This window comes from Pithys albifrons, chromosome 5 (genome assembly GCF_047495875.1).
Source record: "Pithys albifrons albifrons isolate INPA30051 chromosome 5, PitAlb_v1, whole genome shotgun sequence".
Taxonomy (NCBI): domain Eukaryota; kingdom Metazoa; phylum Chordata; class Aves; order Passeriformes; family Thamnophilidae; genus Pithys; species Pithys albifrons.
This window is the reverse complement of record NC_092462.1, coordinates 29,710,964-29,729,965: the sequence shown is the minus strand read 5'-3', so window position 1 is coordinate 29,729,965 and position 19,002 is coordinate 29,710,964. Positions and strand designations below refer to the sequence as shown.

Genomic DNA, 19,002 nt, shown 5'->3' with positions numbered 1-19,002 from the left:
TTAACTTCAGCAGCATTGTACTCTCCTCCCTTTGCTCCTGACCTTGCTACTTTTCTTCCAGTATCCTCATAAGATGGAACATGGTAGGGCTCCTACTCATTTGAAAGAATAAGATTAAAAGGGACAGAATATGGGTTGTGCTGGTTTGAAGGTGAACCAGCAGGGGAAACGAACTCACCACGAGAGAGATTATAAGTCAGACCTAAAATTTAATAGTAATATTACAATAACAACACTGACACACAAGGGAAATTGCTTTCAACTCACAATACCCCAGCAGTATAACCCAGTGTCCTGGGGCACAAACCCAAGGGGGTTTGTTTGCCCTTGTGCTGAGACCCCTGTGGTTCCCCCAAGTCCAGAGCAAAAGGAAAAGAAAAACCTGTTGGTGCAGGCGAGGGCTGTGGTCTGGGCGAGAGCGGTGATCTCCTCCTGTCAAAGTCCTGCTGCTCCTCTGGATCCGACGAGAAGTTCCCGAGGTCTTCTTACCCACCCCTTATGTACCCTCAGGGAGCTCTCAGTCCCTCCCCCTGGGCGGGGACTCACACAATGGGTGATTAACTCTGGGAGCCAGAGGGTGTTGAGCTGTTGATGGCCCATTGGCAGCTCCGCCCCCCTCAGGTTGGGTGTGAAGGTGCCAATGACTCCCTGGGCAGCTGCTGCTAATGGTCCATTGTCCTTGGGGAATGAATAGAGGGGGTAGAATACACAGCTTTGATCACCCCCACACAGGGTTAGCTGGTCCCTTCTGCTGAACTAGGACATGGGTGTACTTCAAGAGAGAAATCTCTCTGTCTCTCTCTCCTTAAAGCATATAGCTGTAGGGGTGAATCTAAAGTTCCCCAGATCAAATTATCAAATGTATTTCCAGTACTTTCATTTCTGATTTTCAAGCAACTTGTACTGATATTTGTAGGCAAGAAACAATTTTTCATGCTATTTTTTTGTCAGTGATGATTTATTGGATTTTATAATCATTCACTCCGGTGATAAGGCAGATTCAGGCAGAGGCAGGAGCAACAAGTATCAGAGGGATGATTCACTTTGTTCTTTTGGTGAAGCTTGGTTTGTCATAAACAAAACTTTATTTTTAAAGAAAGAAACAGAAAGTGCTATCTCTGTCCCAAAAGACACATCTTTGCAAACATGAGTGGTGGGAAGATATGAGGGGTGGGAATCAAGCTTCTTACATTGGTTGTATGCCATGATGCTATAGAAAGAATTAAAGCCTATTACTGCTATTGCCCAGCATGGTATTTCTGATAAATCAAATATTTTCTTAGAGCAATTTCTTAAAATTGATTTATTAGTTTGTTAAATTCTTACATCTATTGAAGTCAGGGGAAAAAAATCAGTGTTACCGAAGTAAAATTTGTCAGGTGCATTGATGTTCCTTTCTTTGATAGTTATTTCCCTTGTATATGTGTGTCCTATAGAGATAGATTTTACAGAATAAACCTCTGTGTAATTTGGGACAAATATACAACACTCACGCCCTACCCATGTTTGATTGCATCTAAATGAGATGCTAGCTCAAAAAACAATCAAACTCTTGACAAAAGTGTATCTGGACACTTACTTGGATATAGGCAAAGATATTAAATGAGACAGATGCCCCAAAACAAAGCTTTTTGATGTTGTTTGGAAGAGAAATATGGTCTTTCATAAAATTCTCTTAACAGACAGGAATTGGGATGCCGAAGTTGCATCTGGCTCCTCCAGACTCCATACTCATCCTCTCAGAAAGCAGAGATGAGAACCAGAGCTGGACCCCAATTTTCCACCTGTTCTATCTTCAATGCTTTATTTTATAATTTTAATTAAACTATCAATTGATATGTTGCACAATGCTGCCTTAATCATAAGTTGACAATAATAATAAAGAAGCAAAGTAATTTCCTCTTTTGTTTGTGCAGAGGTCCAAGATGTGTAGCACGATTTGAATACATTGGAGATCAGAAAGATGAGCTCAGTTTTTCAGAAGGTGAAACTATTATCCTGAAAGAATATGTAAATGAAGAGTGGGCCAAAGGAGAGCTCAGAGGCACGTCTGGAATTTTCCCCTTGAACTTTGTAGAAGTAATTGAAGATCTGCCTGGAACAGGTATGAATATGTTTTCAAAAGTCTTCAAGAACATAGTTTTGTACTTCAGGCATATAGGCAGCATATAAGAGAAAATTCCAAAAGAACAGTGAATGCAAGAGGGAAGTAGAGAGAAGAAGGAGATGGAGAGAAGAGGTTAAAAAAATTTAAAAAAAATAAAAAATTTCAATCATTAGTAACATTTTGAATAGTCACTGCTGCTATTCTAAGTTGTGCTTTACTTATGTAGGTACAGAAGCAGCACTGAAGAACAAGGTGGTTTCTTCTTCCGTTCATCAGGTAATAAAATGTTATAGGTGAGGGCCAGAATTTACATAGCAGTTTCATAGATTTGCAGAGACTCTCTGTTGTAATGTCAGATTAGCTGATTGTAACACAACTCCCACAGCACACAGTGCTGCATGGTCACATCCTGAATTCTGACATTTGACCTAAACTGATTGAAATCATAGCTTGAAAAATTAACATAAGTAAATTTTTATCCTTTGTGCTTAAGGAAATTCTTGTCAGCTCTATTTTAAATATTACTGCAGTGATCTAATTTTGAATTTATGAATCCTTTTCCCTGCCACCAATGATAAACAGGAATATGCCTGAGCCTAGATGAAATTCTGTGCTGGTAATTGCTGAACTGCCATTCCAGTCTGCACCTGCAGCAGCACTGCTGTCTGGGGGAAAGTTGGGACACCCATGTTCTGTACAGCTGCTTTCAGCACTGCCCATCAGCTCTGGGGCTCCGTTTGTGCTCCTCAAATTAAAACATCTCCTCTGTTCACTTCAATAGAACAACAGATGCTTGGTACAGTGGTGTGAAGCACTTCATGATTTTACAGCAGAAACCAAAGATGATTTATCCTTCAAAAAGGGAGACTGCATCCAAATACTGGAACAAGTAGATTTGGAGTGGTATAGAGGAAGACTGAATGGAAAGGAAGGGATTTTCCCAGCAGTTTTTGTTCAGACCTGCTCAGGTACAGTGCTCCTACTAAACAGCAAGTCATTATTCCTTGGGTTGTGACAGTCAGCAATTCCATTGCATTAACAAGCCACACACCACCACAGTCTTTAATAGTCTGAAGCTATGCTAAGTTTTGAACCACCCTCTCTAATAATGGCAATACAATGTTGTAGTAAGTAATCTGGGAGGTGACACAGACTCTGGAATGTTTTCAACTGTGGGTTGGGCACAGGCAAAACAGGACCATTGAGCTGCCTTTAGGAGTAAATGTGGGGTACAGATGCTGCTTCATCTTCAAGCACAAAGAGGAAAAGACTGTTTTTATTAGATATCACCACTGGAAAGATCAAGTAAGTCAAATTTAGTCCTCCTGGAAGCAGAACTATGACACTCTATTAGTACTGTAAAATGATCTGGTGTCAGTTCCACTAGCACAGTGAATTCATTACAGCAATAGCAATGACATTTGGACACTAATGGGGGCAAAACATGAGAATGAGAGGCAACTTCTCCAGAGACAGCTTTATTTGATGCCAGTGCAAGTAACTTCTCTTGTCCATGTTCTGCAGCCAGCGTAGAGCTATCACAGTCTGGAGGAGGGAAGAAAGGAAAAGCCAGAGCTCTGTATCATTTTCATGGAGAAAATGAAGATGAGCTTTCCTTCAAAGTAAGTACCTCTCTTAGACCAATTTCCAAGAGGTCTTACACTTCTAAAGAGCACTAAAAATAAGACACATCCACCGTGAAAATAGTCTTCAAACAAAAAGAATGAAGCACATGGAATATGCATAGATATTAACACATTTGATAAATGGTCTCTCTAAAAACATATTTACCACTCCTGTTTCGTATTGGCAAAGTCTTAATTAAAGACACTCAAAAGCGGTCAGGAATTGCAGAATTTCTCTGACTACTCAGATCTAGTAAGCATAATTTTGCAGTACATTCAGTTCTTGATCAGTTGATATGGTCAGTGGAGCCTCTTTTTTTCTGTCTAGAAAGACAGGAATGAGAACGAGGATAATAGTGAGAGTGCTGGTGCCACAGCAGCGAGGCCTCTAAGGGGCACCTAGTACAGCAAAATCTTAAATTGGCGACACAATATGTAGTTGCTGTGGGAACAAAAGGAAAAATTAAATACATGCTGGATGCCAAGATCATATTAAGCATGAACAAGTAACAGAGTGCCCTTGAGATTCAAAGTCATGATTTAGGTAACAGTGTCCTCAAAAGCAAATTTCTGAGAAACAGTAGAGTTTCACAGGCAGGCCCAAAAGTGTGTTTTATTAGCTGAAACACACAGAGTTTTTTAAAGCAGAAAAGGGGAACAATTGTACTGAAAGGCCAGGGTTGTAACAGTACTTCAGATGAAGGGTGTGGTATGGGACAGTGAAAACTGGAACAAGGACGAAACACAGGAGCTGCAGTGTAAACAACCACACTGAGCTCTTACATTATTGCCTTTCCTTTTGGGAAAGGAAAGTTTCCAAAGAGAAGAGGAAAGTTTCCAAGTGTTACAAAATATGGAGACTAAAAAAAAATCTTTCCAGTGTTCTAAGAAGAGAAACCCTCATAACAGATACAACACACACACAAATAACAAGTCAAACAGGAGGTTTGTTTTCCAGCTCTTACTGTACCTGCCCTACCTGGAGAGCTTAAGCAACTGAAAAAGTTGTCCAGCAGTGCTCTTCTGTCCTTCCAAAGGTTTTTCAGCACAGATAAGTATTTACCCTAAGAGAAGCTTCAGCTGGTTTTGGCAAACAATCTCCAATAGATGTAACCAACAGAAGAGACTGGCCACATCCTACTTCTCTTCTATTTGATTGATATTAATTGCTTCTAAATATTATCAGCTATGCATGTATTAACATTGCACAGTAAGCTGTACTGACTCACATTACTCCTTCTCTTACAGGCAGGTGATATGATAACAGAGCTGGAATCTGTAGATGAGGACTGGATGAGTGGAGAGATACAAGGAAGGTCTGGGATCTTTCCCAAGAACTTTGTTCAGATTTTAAAAACACCATGAAGTGTTGCCTCTCTTTGTACTCCCTGCATGTGGGAGAGAATGTTTTCTACCCTAAAGGCACAGCAAAGGCATCAACCTGTGTTGACTATCAATGTTTTGCACTACTTTTTCTAGGCAGTCATCACAGTGTCTTTAAGTCAAATAAGAACATTTTATTCCTTTGTGACAGTGTATGTAGTCATGTTTCATGAATGGTCTGCAAGCAAATCAAGCAGGATTTTTAGCAGTTTCCAACTAGGGAAATATTGTGGTACAACACCATTTTAACTTATATAGCATTCTAGTATGTTTACTGTCTGGTATTACATTTATCATGCACAAAGTCTGCATAAAGTAAACTGCTTTGGGCTTCTTTAAAAACTTTTTAAAATCCAAATTTAAAAATTTTGTTTTAATATATAATTACAACACTCAGTATGTAGATGGAATTTGGTATTCAGGTTTCACTACTGCTTGAGTTCCACATTAGCGACATTAGTTCCACTGGTTTTAGGACTTAGAGGATAAGAAAAATAACTGGTATTTCATAGTAGAAAGATATCAAATCTAATACTGGTAAGAGGGAGAAATCAGAAGTAAATCCTTGTGTAGTATTCTTCTATCATTAACCCAAGCTGCTCATACAGCAAGATCACAGAAGTAAGATTTTTAAGTATTTTGCCTTTTAACAAGTACTGTTTGAATTGGTATGAATCATCCTAGACCTTCATCCCTTTCCCCAAAATACTTTCCAGGTACAGGTTTAGATTTTTCTACTGCCCACTGTTCTTCAGGCACCATCATAACCCTTCTTCCCCAGCTGAGGATAGCTGTGGCAGTGTTTACTGAGCTTTCAGATCCCATCCATGGAGTAGCTGCACTATTCCAACTATTTGCCCCTCCACTCCCATCATGGAAGTGGAAAGCCAGTCTTCACTCAGTCTGCATTTCATTTGCCACTCAAGCACTGGAACATACTTCAGTAACACTATTCCTAAACTTAACATGAAGGGTATACAGCCTTGGTTTTAGCTTTCAGCAGACGTGGAATTAGTTTCCAGTTTGTTACCACATACCAACTATACTGAGCATCATCATAAATGGCCTTAAGGAAAACATGCCTGGCAGGAGGTTACTCCAAGCAACTCTAACCATGGCAATTAGTAAAAAGCAGCAGTGTGGCTTGACTGACAAACTAAGACAGACATGACTGAGGTAGCTTCACATTATAGGAACTTCTGGTAGTAAATTCATCTTTTTAACACTTGTCTTCTGACAAAATAGTTAAATGGCATCCTGATTAACTGCTAACTCCTTCAGACTGGACTAGAAAGCGTTATGCTGCAGTTGGCTCTTTCACTGCTGACAGTATTCTGTCATTCCTGCACTATGTAACAGAGAAACCAGGAAGCTGTTTGCACGAATCATACTCCAGAGAGCTGCAGGTCATGAGGTATCGAGATACCCTCAAGACTTTTCTTCGTGGGTCTGGCAGTTCAGGTTGCAGAGGGGCCTACAGTGGAGTGGTGGATAGAGACTGGAAACTAAAATCATTGTGAATGGCCTTGAGATAGTTTTGACTTGGTCTGCCTACAGCGTTATGGGTGCGAGCCCTAAGCATGACAGCAGCAAGTCCCTGCTGCGACAAGAGATCAGGGTGCATCGAAATTGATGCCTGAGCAGGCTGCTGAGGGTGGCCCTCCCTCCCTGTGCCCTGCACTCAGGCAGAAACAGGCTCACAGCCAAAACTGAGCTGAAGAGCTACCCCAGAGCAGGTAACGGGCATCCAGTGCCGGCAGCAGACTAGAGCTCCCCTGGACCAGCGCAGATACGAGGGCCTCAGCACCATTTCCCTCAGCAGAGTCATAGGCCAAGAACTTGCACAGACACAGGCCTTAGCCCCCTGATTTTTTTTTTGGTCATGTACTTAAACTGCAGTAATACTATTCCCACAACTGGGAGATGAGGATCACACAAAGTTTTGATGAGCTGAGAACTGGACTTCTGCTTCCATTAAGGGGATAAACATTATAAAACAATTCCAAATTATGTGCCATTCTAGAGGGATGGTAACACAATTTGTAGTTATTATTCAATTTTAGCATCCCCAACAAGCCTATCAGGAACTCCTGCAGAGTCAAACTTAAACGTAAACCACTACCCGAGCTTTCCTGCCAGATTCTAAAGCTTCTTGTTGCTTATTCCAATAAAACACCATCTCCTAGAGAAATGCCAGGCATACCCACATCGTCCAAAGACATATCAGTGTGGCAGTAGGTGAGGCTTAAGTGTATGATGTTTGCTTACTGTCTGGCAGTTTTTTAAAATTTTTTATACAAGTCTCAAAAGTAGAACTCATTTTTTTTGTATTTTTTTTCAATTTCCTCTTCCCCGTTTTATAACTGTGTATTGACCAGTTGTTTTTGTAGCTTCCACTGAATGTTTAAAGGCAGTGCCTATCCGTAGACAGGACAGCTCTGCTGTAAGTTAATCATTCCTCCCTGTGGGGCAGGGCAGGAAGAGCAGCAAGGCCTTCTCTTCACAGCACCGAGTGCCATCTAAGGGCTGCTCGCATTGCTGCAGGCAGCTGAAACAGCGCCTTCATGAGCACTGAAACAAGCGAGAGGCTTGGCTTTTACAGGAGCGGATTTTCTTAAGACAATGCCTAACACCACGATGAGACTGCATACAGACCATAAAAAATTTCCAAGGTGTACAAAATCCAAGAATGAGACGGAGCACAAATCTTGACTGCAATGTAGTACCGAATTTGAGCTGTAACCTTGAAATTCAGCTAGACCCCCATGCATTAGCATAATAATAAGTCTCCTTTGTCGAAATACTTTGACCCAACCTCTGGAAGTATCTTCAGGAAGACATCTTTGTTCTGTGTACAATTAACAGTGTCCTAAATATACCTTTGTTAAGTCCAGTAAGTTTGTTATGGTACCTCTGTAAATTAAGAATGTATTTAACCAATAAAACTTTTATAATTAAGTCATGATGGCATTTTAATCGTGTTCTGCTGTGGAGAGCTGAGCTTTCCACTTGAGAGTCTTACGGATTTCATTCTGCTTGCATATTTAACCCAGCTGCAAAGAAACACGCAACCCTCAAATAATAATCAAATAGAGAAGGAATATTACATCTGTTTACAAGTAGTCCAGACCCCTCAGAGAATCTGGATGGCTTTAACAGTTTATTGAAGCCTCTGCACTCAGGTACATTCCACCCTTACCACCTGCAGAACCCGTGACACTCGCTACCTGCAGCAACCAGCTGTCACCGCAGGGTGTCACACATGGTGTGACTCTCACTGTGCCAAATTACCTGTGACAAAGACACGGGCTGATCCTGCGCTGATGAGCAATTCTGCATATAATTTGGTTGTACTCTGCTGACTGCAGCTTCCATACACCATGATCTTTCAGCTGGTATTTGTTGAAAGAACACAGAGGATGCACAAGATCTCCCTTCCTGCTTGCTTTCCCCCCATCTGAAATCCCATTACAAAGCACATATGTATATACACACATGCATGCATTTACACACAGGGCCCTTACACAAGGCTGGCAGTCCACTGTTCAAAAAAACAGATTTAAAAGCCTGAAAAAAGGCAAGTTCTTGTTCTTCTCCCAAATCTTCTGGACTAGAATTTTTGCAGCAACTCCTCACACATACCATTGAAAGAATGGACTCGGTGATCCTTGTGGGTCCCTTCCAACTCCGAATAGTCTGTGAAAAGACAAGTTTTCAGAGAAATGAGCTCGGGATTTTTAACTCTTCCCGTCTACAGAGGACAGGCCAGGTGCAGCCCCTCCCTTATGATTTGTCTGATGGAACCACTGCTAAGCAGAGGGAACAGCCAACACACGGCTGCGAGCAGAAAGCTCTGACAGACCTTACACTAATGCAGGGCTTGAACAGATACGCACACACACGTGCGTGCACAGCTGCACTGAGACCTGCTGTAGTAGGTTCAAGGATTTCCAACCTCTCACCACATACCCTGCATCACCGTTTGGTTTTGACTCTGGGACTTCTGGAGGCAGATGACACCCACCCCAGCAGTACTGATGGAAAGAGCAGAGCAAAGCACGATTCCTCTCTCCTCTTTCAAGATCGTGAGTGTTGAGCACTCACCACACTTCTATTACACAAACTGGAAAAAGCAGAACACATAATAAATTGTAGCATGGAATCACACAATGTGAAATCACATCACCTGCAGTGTTCTGATGGAATTTTTAAAATATTATTTTCATTTTGCATATGATTTGGTCCAAACCTGAATTACCAGCTAGGAAAAGGTGAAAATCCCTGACATGGAGCAGTATAGCCCTCATGGGTAGCAAGGCCCCTCTCCTTTGGAGACTTCCAACAGTGACATTCCTCTATTTTCCCCCTTTTCTTGTCCTAAGCTATGACAGCTGACTGCCACTGCTCAGTGACCTCGCCATTTCATTCCCAGGTTTTAAATCAGAAACTTGCCAACAAATCCACACAACTAGGTTTAGCTTTGTTTTGTCCTATTCTAAACAAAACATGTTCATAGCACAAACCCCCTTGATTTAGCCAGAAAAAACACTCTTCCATTTTTAAGCCTGAACAAGAAAAAATGTCAGATAATAAACAGTCTTAAAATACTCAGCAAATTACTTAGGAATGCTTTGTTTTCAGAACGCAGACCACTGCCTTTGTATGATAAGACTTTTCCTCTTGAAGTTTCACAGGTTTTTCAACTGTAATTTGCTACACCTCAGATCTAAGGTAAAAACCAACATGAAACCCTACTGCTCTGGAGCATGCTCTGTATTTCTGCACTGCTCAGAACAAACACTGCTTCCATAATCATAATTACAACTTTTAAGATATTTAAACACCTTTTGACTATGGGAGACCACCATCTATCCTGGGAGGTTGTAGTCAATTACCACCAGGAAGCTTAAACATAGACATGTAATTCTCAAGTAAGTAGTCTGGATAAATCCCCAAGACTTCCCCATAATAAAAATTTTGAAAGTAGCCTTCCCTGGGCAGTCCCTGATTCCCCTGTACAATGGTCCTCTTTGAGGCACCTCTCACAAATGCAACCTCTGCAAACATACACAGGATTTCTTTTGTGAGGACCAGAATTACTGGGAAAACCAACATACAGAATCCACAAAAGGACAACCCACTTTCCACCCATCTTGCAACACCAATCATGAAAAACTGATCTCCAACACAAGGGTTTGTTTTTTTTAAACCAAGGCAATAGGTTTACCTCATTGAAAACCCATCCACACATCCAGCACCACTGTTGTCCAGTAGCAATACAGGCAACCACACATTACTTCTGTATATTAAAACTTTTATTTTCCACCAATTTCTAGTTTCAGACAGACTCCTGCACGGGCGGCTCATATCCATCGGCTCGCTCTACTTTAGTGCCTGCCTCATCCCCAGAAGGCTTTCCAGCACCTCCACCTTCACCATGCAGCTCCATCAGCTTGCCCACTAAAAAGAAGCAGCAATATAAATAGTGAGAGATGTACATATTTAAACAGTTTAAAATTACTCAGTTGCTCATCATACACAAACCACCAGAACATTTAATACAGGTACGACCAAGTCCATTCCAGAAAGCTCGTGCAAGGAGATGCTGCTGCAGTAGCTGACAGTCAGACAGAAACAAGCAGTGATGTAGGTGCAACATAACAAAACTGCAAATTAAACTTTCTTCTAACAAGATCTGGACTCAAGAACCTACTACTGCATTACATGGGAATGTCAGAAAATGGGAAAATAGAATCATTGCATGTCATCTGGGACCGAAACATTTTGTCATCATTCATTCCCAAGGCAAAGCCTTTAACATTCAGCAGCAGTTTCAGGTGAGAATTCAGAAAGCTCTGAACTCAACACTCACTGCTTGGCCTTCAGTCCTGGAAGCCACAAGCCTTGTCCCTGACAGACAAGGACACACCAGCTATTTAAGGTCATGATGCTGCAGTACCACCTTTATCCAAAGGCAAATGCATTTGAAGGAACTGCTTCCCACATCCTCCCCCAGGAACACTCACAGTCTGCAGTAACTGACTTACATTCAAACTTGGGCTTCTTCAGCATCTTAACCTTGCGGACGTAGACGTCGTGCAGAGGGTAAATGGACTGACAGGCCTTCTCGATGTCCTTGCCAATGCTGTCTGGGATCCTGTGAAATCAGAGAGCTCAATGTTAACAACTCTGCCTGCTGCTTCATCAGTAACACAGGCTTACAAAAATCCTTAAAAATACCCAGTATGCTACAGAAACTCACATCATTAATGCAACCTTCACTCTGACATTTCTTTGCAAGTACATTTACATTTTAAGACATTTCCCTTGCAATATTAGAAACAATACTGGGCAAGTGTGCCCATTTTGAGAGCAAATCTACAATCAAACTTCTGGAAGTGAACATCACACTTTCTTCTACCAAGAACATTGACAGTCCCAGCTGGTCAGAATTACAACTTTAGTCTGCAGCAGCATGAACCTCAAATCCTCTGGAGAGCAGGATTTCACATTTCTGCAAAGGTGGCAGAGGATGCAAGTCTAACAGGATGCAGACTAAGAGAAGCTACCTGCAGAAAATGGCCATTGTCTTTCCAACACCAGGGGCTCCCTGCCTGGTCTCTGCCAGATGGTATGTGAAGCACCAACATTGGTCAAGCTCTCAGCAACAACGGACCAACAAACAACTACATGAAGGTGAGAAAAAGAGAACACAGCCAAGACTCACAGCTTATTGACAACTTCCTTCAGGTCATTGGTCTGCACCTCCCGGGTCATGATCTCCATCATCTTCTTGCGGATCTGCCGCACCTGCTGGTGCTGGGCATACGAGGTCTTGCGGATTTGGTTGTTGCGCTTCTTGGTGAAGCCCACACAGAAGAGGCGCAGCAGGTACCCGTCCGTGGTCTTCACATCCACGTGGGCTTCGATCATGGTCTGCAGAAGGAATGCACATTTACCCCCCACCGTGACACAGGTTTCCCAGCCCCACAAACACCTGCTGCTGCCCCCCCAAACACAGCTCCCAGGGGCTCCCTCCCCTCCCAAAGGCACCGGCAGCAACACACACCTTGCTATTTACACACCTGCCATTTTTTGACCATGGAGCACATTTTGTCCCGGGTCAGGTCCATGCCGTGGAAGTTGGTCAGACAGTTTTTGCCCTGAACGTCCTCAGTTATCAGTTTAAATTTACGGAAGGCAACCTCATCGTTCTGCAGGTCAGCCAGACTCACTTCAAACACACGGCCCTTCAGTCCGTCAGAGGCAATTTCTGTGTGATGGAACAAAACAAACGCCTTTCATTACCATTAGAAGCGCATTGTTCTAATCAGACACTGAGTTCACGCTGGATGTTTCCTAATGGTGGTGATCACGGAATCGCTCAGCTTGGAAAGGCCTCCAGGATGAGGCCCAACCGCTGGGAATGTGAGGCCAGGGCCTCATTTGTGTCTGCAGCCAGAGCAGATCAACTCACAGGGCCAAATACTGTGTTTGGGTAACTCTGGGAGGAACCTTCTCAAGGTAATTGCATCGGATGTTTTAGCTGAAAAGGCTTATGGAGCATTTAGAAATTATGAGCACTAATGAAAAAATAAACATCAAATGCCACCTGTGGCTCAGCAGAGATGAAGCAGCAACCAACACCCAGTACAGTAATTTCACAGCTGCCCCTCTAACTATTTCAATACAGCTGATTCACAGAGACCTTTATTTTATTTGTCTCACATGTTAACAGTTCAAGGTAATAATCATCTTCATAACTCTTGAGTGCAGCCAGTACAGTATAATGTAACTATTCAGCCACTCTGCACAGCTGGGCTTCCAAAAATACTGTTACCCGTACCCAGATCCCCCTGCAACCCTTTTCCTAAGGTGTGCCAGATCATAAAAAACAACTTTACCATTCAGTGATACATCTACACATGCTCGCTTTAAGTCAGCAATTCCAGCTCTCAACAGACACCCTTACCCAAAAGCTTTAATTTTTAGTCTCTTGACATGCTCATCATTATGATCCTGTCATGACCAAGGTCTCTTGTGGCACTGACCCACATCTCACCCTATGATAGTCAGAATGACTCCTTAATCCTTTTCTCCAACTCATCAGGTTACCACCACAGCAGCTCACTAAAACCTTCAGGCCTGTCCTTCCATGGTTTGTCATTAGACCCCAGAGTATGAACGTAGGTACTAAAAAGCTCATCTATTCCAGCAACTTGGCCAACACAGGAAAACTCACTCAAATAACCCAACAGAGTCAGAGAGGCCCATTTTTTTAACTTCCAGGTTTCTGTTATTACTAGAAAAATGCATGTCAGCAGTTCTTTATTCGAGTCCCGTTTGCAGCCAGCACATGGAGCAAACACATTCCCCTTTCTTGCACAAACCCCAGTTACTCACTAGTTCCTTGGGTCCTGGTGACGAGTGTCTTCCCGATGTTTCGGATATTAAACATCGCCGGTGCTTTGACATCGTACCAGTCCTTCTTGGAGAATGGATCGACCCTTAAATCAAAGGAAGGAAACGGATCTGTTTAACTGAGTTTCTCCCGCAGGAGCACGTTCCTCCCGGCGAGGCCCAGGCCCGCCCGGCCGCCGCCATGGCAGCCGGGCCCGCTGCCGCCGGGCCATGGCCATCCGCCCGCATCGCCGCCATCCCGGCGCGGCGGGGCCCGGCGCGGCGCCGCCGCCCTGTGCCCTCCCTCCGTGCCGCGGCCCGGCCCCGGCTGCGCTCACACTTTCTTCTTGGCGCCCTTCTTGCCGCCCTTGGTGAGCCTCTTGTTCTTGCCGACCGCCATCGTGCCAGGCCAGCGCGAAAGGGCGGGGCGCGCTCCCGCGAGACTACACGAGACCCGCGCTCGCGCGAGACCGCCCAGAGAGGCACCGCCCCGCGCGGGGGGGCGGGCGGGCCCCCGGCACGTACCACGGCGGGACGGAACCAACGGCGCGGGGGGCGCGGGGGGGCGTGCCCGTCAGCGCCCCCGTCCGGAGCAGCCGCGCCCTGCGCCCTGCGGAGCGCCCGAGCCCATCCGGGAGCGTCCGATCCGGGAGCGCCCGATCCGAGCCCTGAGGAGCGTCCGATCCGGGAGCGCCCGATCCGAGCCCTGCGGAGCGTCCGATCCCTGCGGAGCGCGCACTCCAGGAGCGTCCGATCCGGGAGCGTCTACTCCAGGAGCGTCCATTCCAGGACCAGGAGCGTCCATTCGCGGAGCGCCCGGTTCGTGCGGAGCGCCCATCCCCGGCGCGCCTGGGATCGGGGATGCTCGAGCGGGGACAGTGCCCGGGCGGGAGGAGGAGCCGCGGGGATGGGGCTCACTGTGCCGGGTCTGCCCGGGGGAAAGGCAGGTGCCATGGGGTAAAAAGTTACATCTCCCACACAAGGAAGTTTACGTGCACCGCCTCTCTACTACACTTCTCCGGCTGCCCAATGCATGCCAGTTACGTGTCCTTCCCGATGCCTTCAGCCTGAGTGGTCTGTTCCCAGGCTGATTCTTCTCACCTTTTGTAAACGTAACTGCTGCCGGGGGATAACTTCTACAGTAGAAGTTGGTTCATAAAGAGAGCTTTGTGTTTTAAGCATTTTGTGACATTACGTCAGACAAATGAATATGCAGCAGGCAGGGGGAGAATATGTATTAGAGAGGCGGGTTCATGTAAACTACTGTATGAGATACAACCTTTTTCCCCACTGTGCTTAATTTGCGGAAACCCCCACCTTGCACCCTGCACAGAAGAAGCAGTGTCTCCTTTCTAAACTAGACTCTGTGTCTGTTTAGAGAGCTCCCCAAATTGGCAACATTCCCAAGCCATGAGGGGCCGAGGGAACAACCAGAAGTTGCTGGTCGGGGCTGCCCCAAGTGCCTCGGCTTCTCAAGTCGCCGCACAGGGCAGCGGGAGGCTTCGATCAGCCCACCCGGGATGGAGGGCAGGGATGGATTGGGAGATGCGGTGCTGTGCACCGGGCAGTGGGGACTTCCTGGAACAAGAGGCGACCACAGGCTGTGGTTCATTAATGCATTTCACAGCAACCTCCGGCAAGGACACGCCTGAGGGTCTGCCAGGCACCGTGCCTGCTACAGACAGCCCACTGCCAGACATCCAGGCTTGTTCCTCCTCCCGTGGGCACCGGCTCCTTTCCACCCACACCAGGGCAGTGGAAAGTACTGTGTCCGGGGGGTTGTGATGAGAGTCCCCACACTCCTTACATGCCCAGCAGGAGCAGGGTATTGTCAGTATCTCAGAGTCAGCACAGGGGGCTGTGCTGACCTTCCCTGTCTGTGAGGTTTTGGCCAGGTGCCTGAGATGTTCCTGCTGCAGGGGCTGTGCACCTTTGAGGAGGATTTCTTGAGAGACTGTAGAAATGCCACCAGAGCCCAGGGCAAGACCCTCTGCACCTTCACTGTGGCAAATCTTCAAACTGTTACAGCTGCTTTGGGGAAGGTGGTGCCCAGGACCAAGTGTACCCCAGGCTGAAGGACATGGTGGGCCTGGGACAGACAGGAGGGCAGCTCTGTGCTGTCCTCAGGGACAAGGTCAGGTGACATGGTGACACATACTCAAAAGGTGCATCTCAGCCGCTCACGGCTCTATGGCCAAGATCCACTCCTTATCTTCCTCGAATCACTGGTGGGATTAGACTTGGTTGCATATGTGGGAGGAAGGCAACTGAGGGCTCCTGAGCACTTTTTTCCACATCCTCTGTTTGCCACTTCCCATCACAGTCGTTGTCATGTCTTTGAATAGGAGCATGGAAATCACTTGCACCCTGTGGCAACAGCCTCTCCTGAGCATTGCGTGCCTCTCCCCTTGGAGGGAACATGCTTTCCTTGGGGTTCCATCATGATAGTCAAGGAAAGGGATGGGTCTTGGATGGGCTCAGGCTGGCTCCTGGTTCTTTGCTTGTCTCTGCCTCAGTGCAGTAGCTGGGAGCATGTGAGGTAGCAGGAAGGTAAAATGCATCCTGGCACTTCCCAGAGGTATGAACTTGTCTGCAAGGGGACACAGGGTAAAGGGACACACAACACCTGAATCACTGCAGGACAGCCATGGACGTGCCACCTCTTCTAAGAGGAGCAGGAGAATCTGTCAGCTGCCCCTGAGGTGATGCTGACATCCTGCCCCTGCCCAACAGGGAACTAAGTATCTTGCACTGCCTCCCAACGGGGCCCAGGTGTCCTGCCTCTCATGGGCGAGGTGGCCAAGGCCAGGATGCATGATCCAGGGCAACGTGGGCATGGAGACCCAAGGGGATGTGCACAGACAGTCACGTGGTTCGTTAATGACTACCTAATGACCTTGGGGGACACCAAGAGGGCGAGTGGGGCTTCCTGGACACCTGTCTCATCCCAGACATCCACTGGACCTTGCTCTTTACCCTGCCCCTCCTCCTGGATCCTTGCCCACTGGGCCCAGCTGGGGCCAGTATAAAGGATGGGCAGAGGAGTGGGAGGGATACCAGAGACCTCCAGGCCATAAGGGAAACAGAGACGCACACACAGGTGCGGGCGCGGGTTGTGTAGTGGACCGGAATGGCTGTGGGAAGGGGCTGTGAGGAATCCAAGTATCTGGTGGGGGAGGGAGGCTGTGTACTGCATCCAGGCATCGGGGCAGGGAGTGGATCCATAGGGTATCCAGGGGTGTGAGGAGCACATAGGGAGTGTTCTGTAGGGGGCCGAGGCTTTTGGGGAGTGCATAACTGCAGGGGACTCGGGTGTCCATGGGGCATTCTATAGGGGCCCCAGGCATCCAGGTGATATACACAGATAGCCCATTTGTCCAGCAGTGGGTACCCATGCATTTAGAGGTGTTTTGGAGGGGGAATTTATAGAGAAATCAGGATGGGTTTTCAGTTGAGGGCCCAGAAACCCAGATGGCCCTAACCCCCTTTTCCACAGGTGTCCATGGCAGGCTGGGTCCTGTGCATGACCCTGGTGCTGGCAGCACTGGCAGGGGCAGTGGGCGAGAGCCGCTATGAGAAGTTCCTGCGGCAGCACGTGGACTACCCGCGGACATCCACGCTGGCAGCACACCGCTACTGTGAGACCATGCTGGCACGCCGGCGGGTGACGGCCCCGGGGAGGCCCTGCAAGCCCTCCAACACCTTTGTGCACGCGCCGGCCCAGGACCTGGTGGCTGCCTGCACCCAAGCGCCTGATGCCACGGGGTTCCAGAGCACCCCGACAGCCATGGGTATCACTGCCTGCCGCCTGCGGGGTGGGGACACGCGTCCCCCCTGCGCCTACCGTGCCCGGCAGGTGCAGCACCACGTGCGTGTCGCCTGCCGCGACGGGCTGCCTGTGCACCTCGCCGGCACCTACGCGCCCCCGCAGTGAGGTTCGACAGGGGGGCTGTAGGTGGGGATGCAGATCCTCCCTCCCACTGGGGAGGATCTTTATTGCCTGCAATAAAGGAGATGTCACAGGCCTGGGCTCCAGCATCAGCTTCTGGGGAAACCCTGTGATCTTACCCCTCTCTGTGTGTCCCTAAGCCACTTGGGTGCCCCCACCCCTGTACAAGGTGGACGTAGCCCACCATGTGCCTTATAAACCCTTGGGTTTTCCCAGCCTCATGGGTGTCCCATGGACCCCTAGGGTATCTGACCTCTCCTATGCCTTCTCTCCTTCCTTGGGTGTTTTACATGGGTGTCCCCATAACCACCCCCATTTCTTCAGCCTAGGTTCCCCCTGATCTCGTGGATGTGCACCCAACTCTCTCCCCCAGTATCCTCACCCTTTGGGTGTCACATTTGCTTTCCTGGGTGCCCCATAGCTCCCACAGTGTCCCACAACATCCCATGTGCCTCATAATGCCCTGGGTACTTGCAATTTCCCTCATGACTGCCCCATAAACCAGCAGGTGCCCCACAGTCCCCTCTCCTACATGTCTATGACCCCACCTGTGGACTCTGTGGCTGGAGCTGCTTCTGGGCCCCATTGGGGGCTACACACAGCCATGAACTACCACCTCCCACACACTGAAACACACATACACACAATGCACATGAAACATGCAGAGTGCACGCAGCATACAGCCACACTCACAAAACATACAACACTCACACCCCTGCTCCTACACACAGCACACATGCAAACACATGGAACACATATTCAAGAACATACACACAATACACGTACACACATACACAAGCATTTTCTTGGGTTTGGATGGGATTTTGTGCATTTCAGCTTGTGTTCATCATCTCATTATTCCTCCCTATCAGTACTTACCAGTACACCTATAAGCTCCGTCTGCCTCAGCCTTCTCTTCTCCAGGCTGAATAGTCTCAGCTCTCTGAGCCTCTTCTCTGATCAGAGGTGCTCCAGTTCCTTCATCATCATCAGACCCTTGCTGCCCTCTCTGTAGTATGTCTATATCTCTCATGTACTGTCAACATCCAGGTGCTGTGCTGCTGCAAAAACGTAGCACAAATTTCACTCAGAAATTGTAGCTGAGGAGGAAAAGAAGTGCAGTGAATGGTCTTCCTGATTCTTTTCCCTTGCTCCCTCTCCAAGGTATCTCTTGCTCATGTGCCTTAAGTGACTCAGCTGCTTGTTTTCTGGAATTCAGGAAAAAGGTCTGCTGAGTTCCAACTCTGAACCCTGCTCCAGTGTGGAGAGCACTACTCCCTGTGCGTTGGAGAGGAACTGGGGTATTCCAAGGGCATTTGGGGCTTTCATGGACCAGCAACTTCCAGCAGACTTGCTTCTCCACCCTCCTCCCTCCTGGCTATGGGAGGAGCTGGGTGGGCTGAGCAAGGCAGGAGGATCTCTGCAAGTACAAGGGTTTGATCTCTGTTTCTTGCTACCTTGGTTCTTCAGCACTTGGAGGAGGATTCCAGCCTCCTCATTTGTTCTGAAGCAGCAGTGGCCCGTTTACAGGCAGTGAA

General features: G+C 47.0%; 3 protein-coding genes and 1 non-coding gene across 7 annotated transcripts in view; 2 read left to right on the top strand and 2 right to left on the bottom strand.

Moving 5' to 3' along the window:
- SH3D19 (SH3 domain containing 19) overlaps positions 1-8,073 on the top strand; it is an 84,938-nt gene extending 76,865 nt beyond the window's left edge. For 3 of the 4 annotated variants that reach the window (XM_071556088.1, XM_071556087.1, XM_071556089.1), the window contains exons 16-20: positions 1,917-2,104; positions 2,334-2,383; positions 2,889-3,075; positions 3,632-3,729; positions 4,981-8,073. In XM_071556088.1, coding sequence (XP_071412189.1) covers positions 1,917-2,104; positions 2,334-2,383; positions 2,889-3,075; positions 3,632-3,729; positions 4,981-5,097 — 640 coding nt within the window. In that variant the 3' untranslated portion in view covers positions 5,098-8,073. Of the gene's footprint in view, positions 1-1,916; positions 2,105-2,333; positions 2,384-2,888; positions 3,076-3,631; positions 3,730-4,980 lie in introns of those variants that run through there. The other variant, XM_071556091.1, reaches the window with a different exon arrangement.
- Positions 8,074-10,412: 2,339 nt separating this feature from the next.
- RPS3A (ribosomal protein S3A) lies at positions 10,413-13,964 on the bottom strand. The gene is made up of 6 exons (XM_071556092.1): positions 13,854-13,964; positions 13,519-13,622; positions 12,201-12,388; positions 11,843-12,051; positions 11,163-11,272; positions 10,413-10,575 (listed from the first exon to the last, which is right to left on the bottom strand). Exons 1-6 carry the CDS (start codon positions 13,913-13,915, stop codon positions 10,454-10,456), a joined length of 795 nt encoding a protein of 264 aa, XP_071412193.1. The 5' UTR covers positions 13,916-13,964; the 3' UTR covers positions 10,413-10,453.
- On the bottom strand, positions 10,845-10,914 carry LOC139672677 (small nucleolar RNA SNORD73). The gene has a single exon (XR_011697963.1). It is a non-coding gene; the product is annotated as a small nucleolar RNA SNORD73 (small nucleolar RNA).
- Positions 13,965-16,507: 2,543 nt separating the features above from the next.
- LOC139672299 (ribonuclease CL2-like) lies at positions 16,508-17,539 on the top strand. The gene is made up of 2 exons (XM_071556093.1): positions 16,508-16,615; positions 17,012-17,539. The coding sequence occupies exon 2, from the start codon at positions 17,018-17,020 to the stop codon at positions 17,447-17,449; it is 432 nt and encodes a 143-aa protein (XP_071412194.1). The 5' UTR covers positions 16,508-16,615; positions 17,012-17,017; the 3' UTR covers positions 17,450-17,539.
- Positions 17,540-19,002: the final 1,463 nt, after the last annotated feature.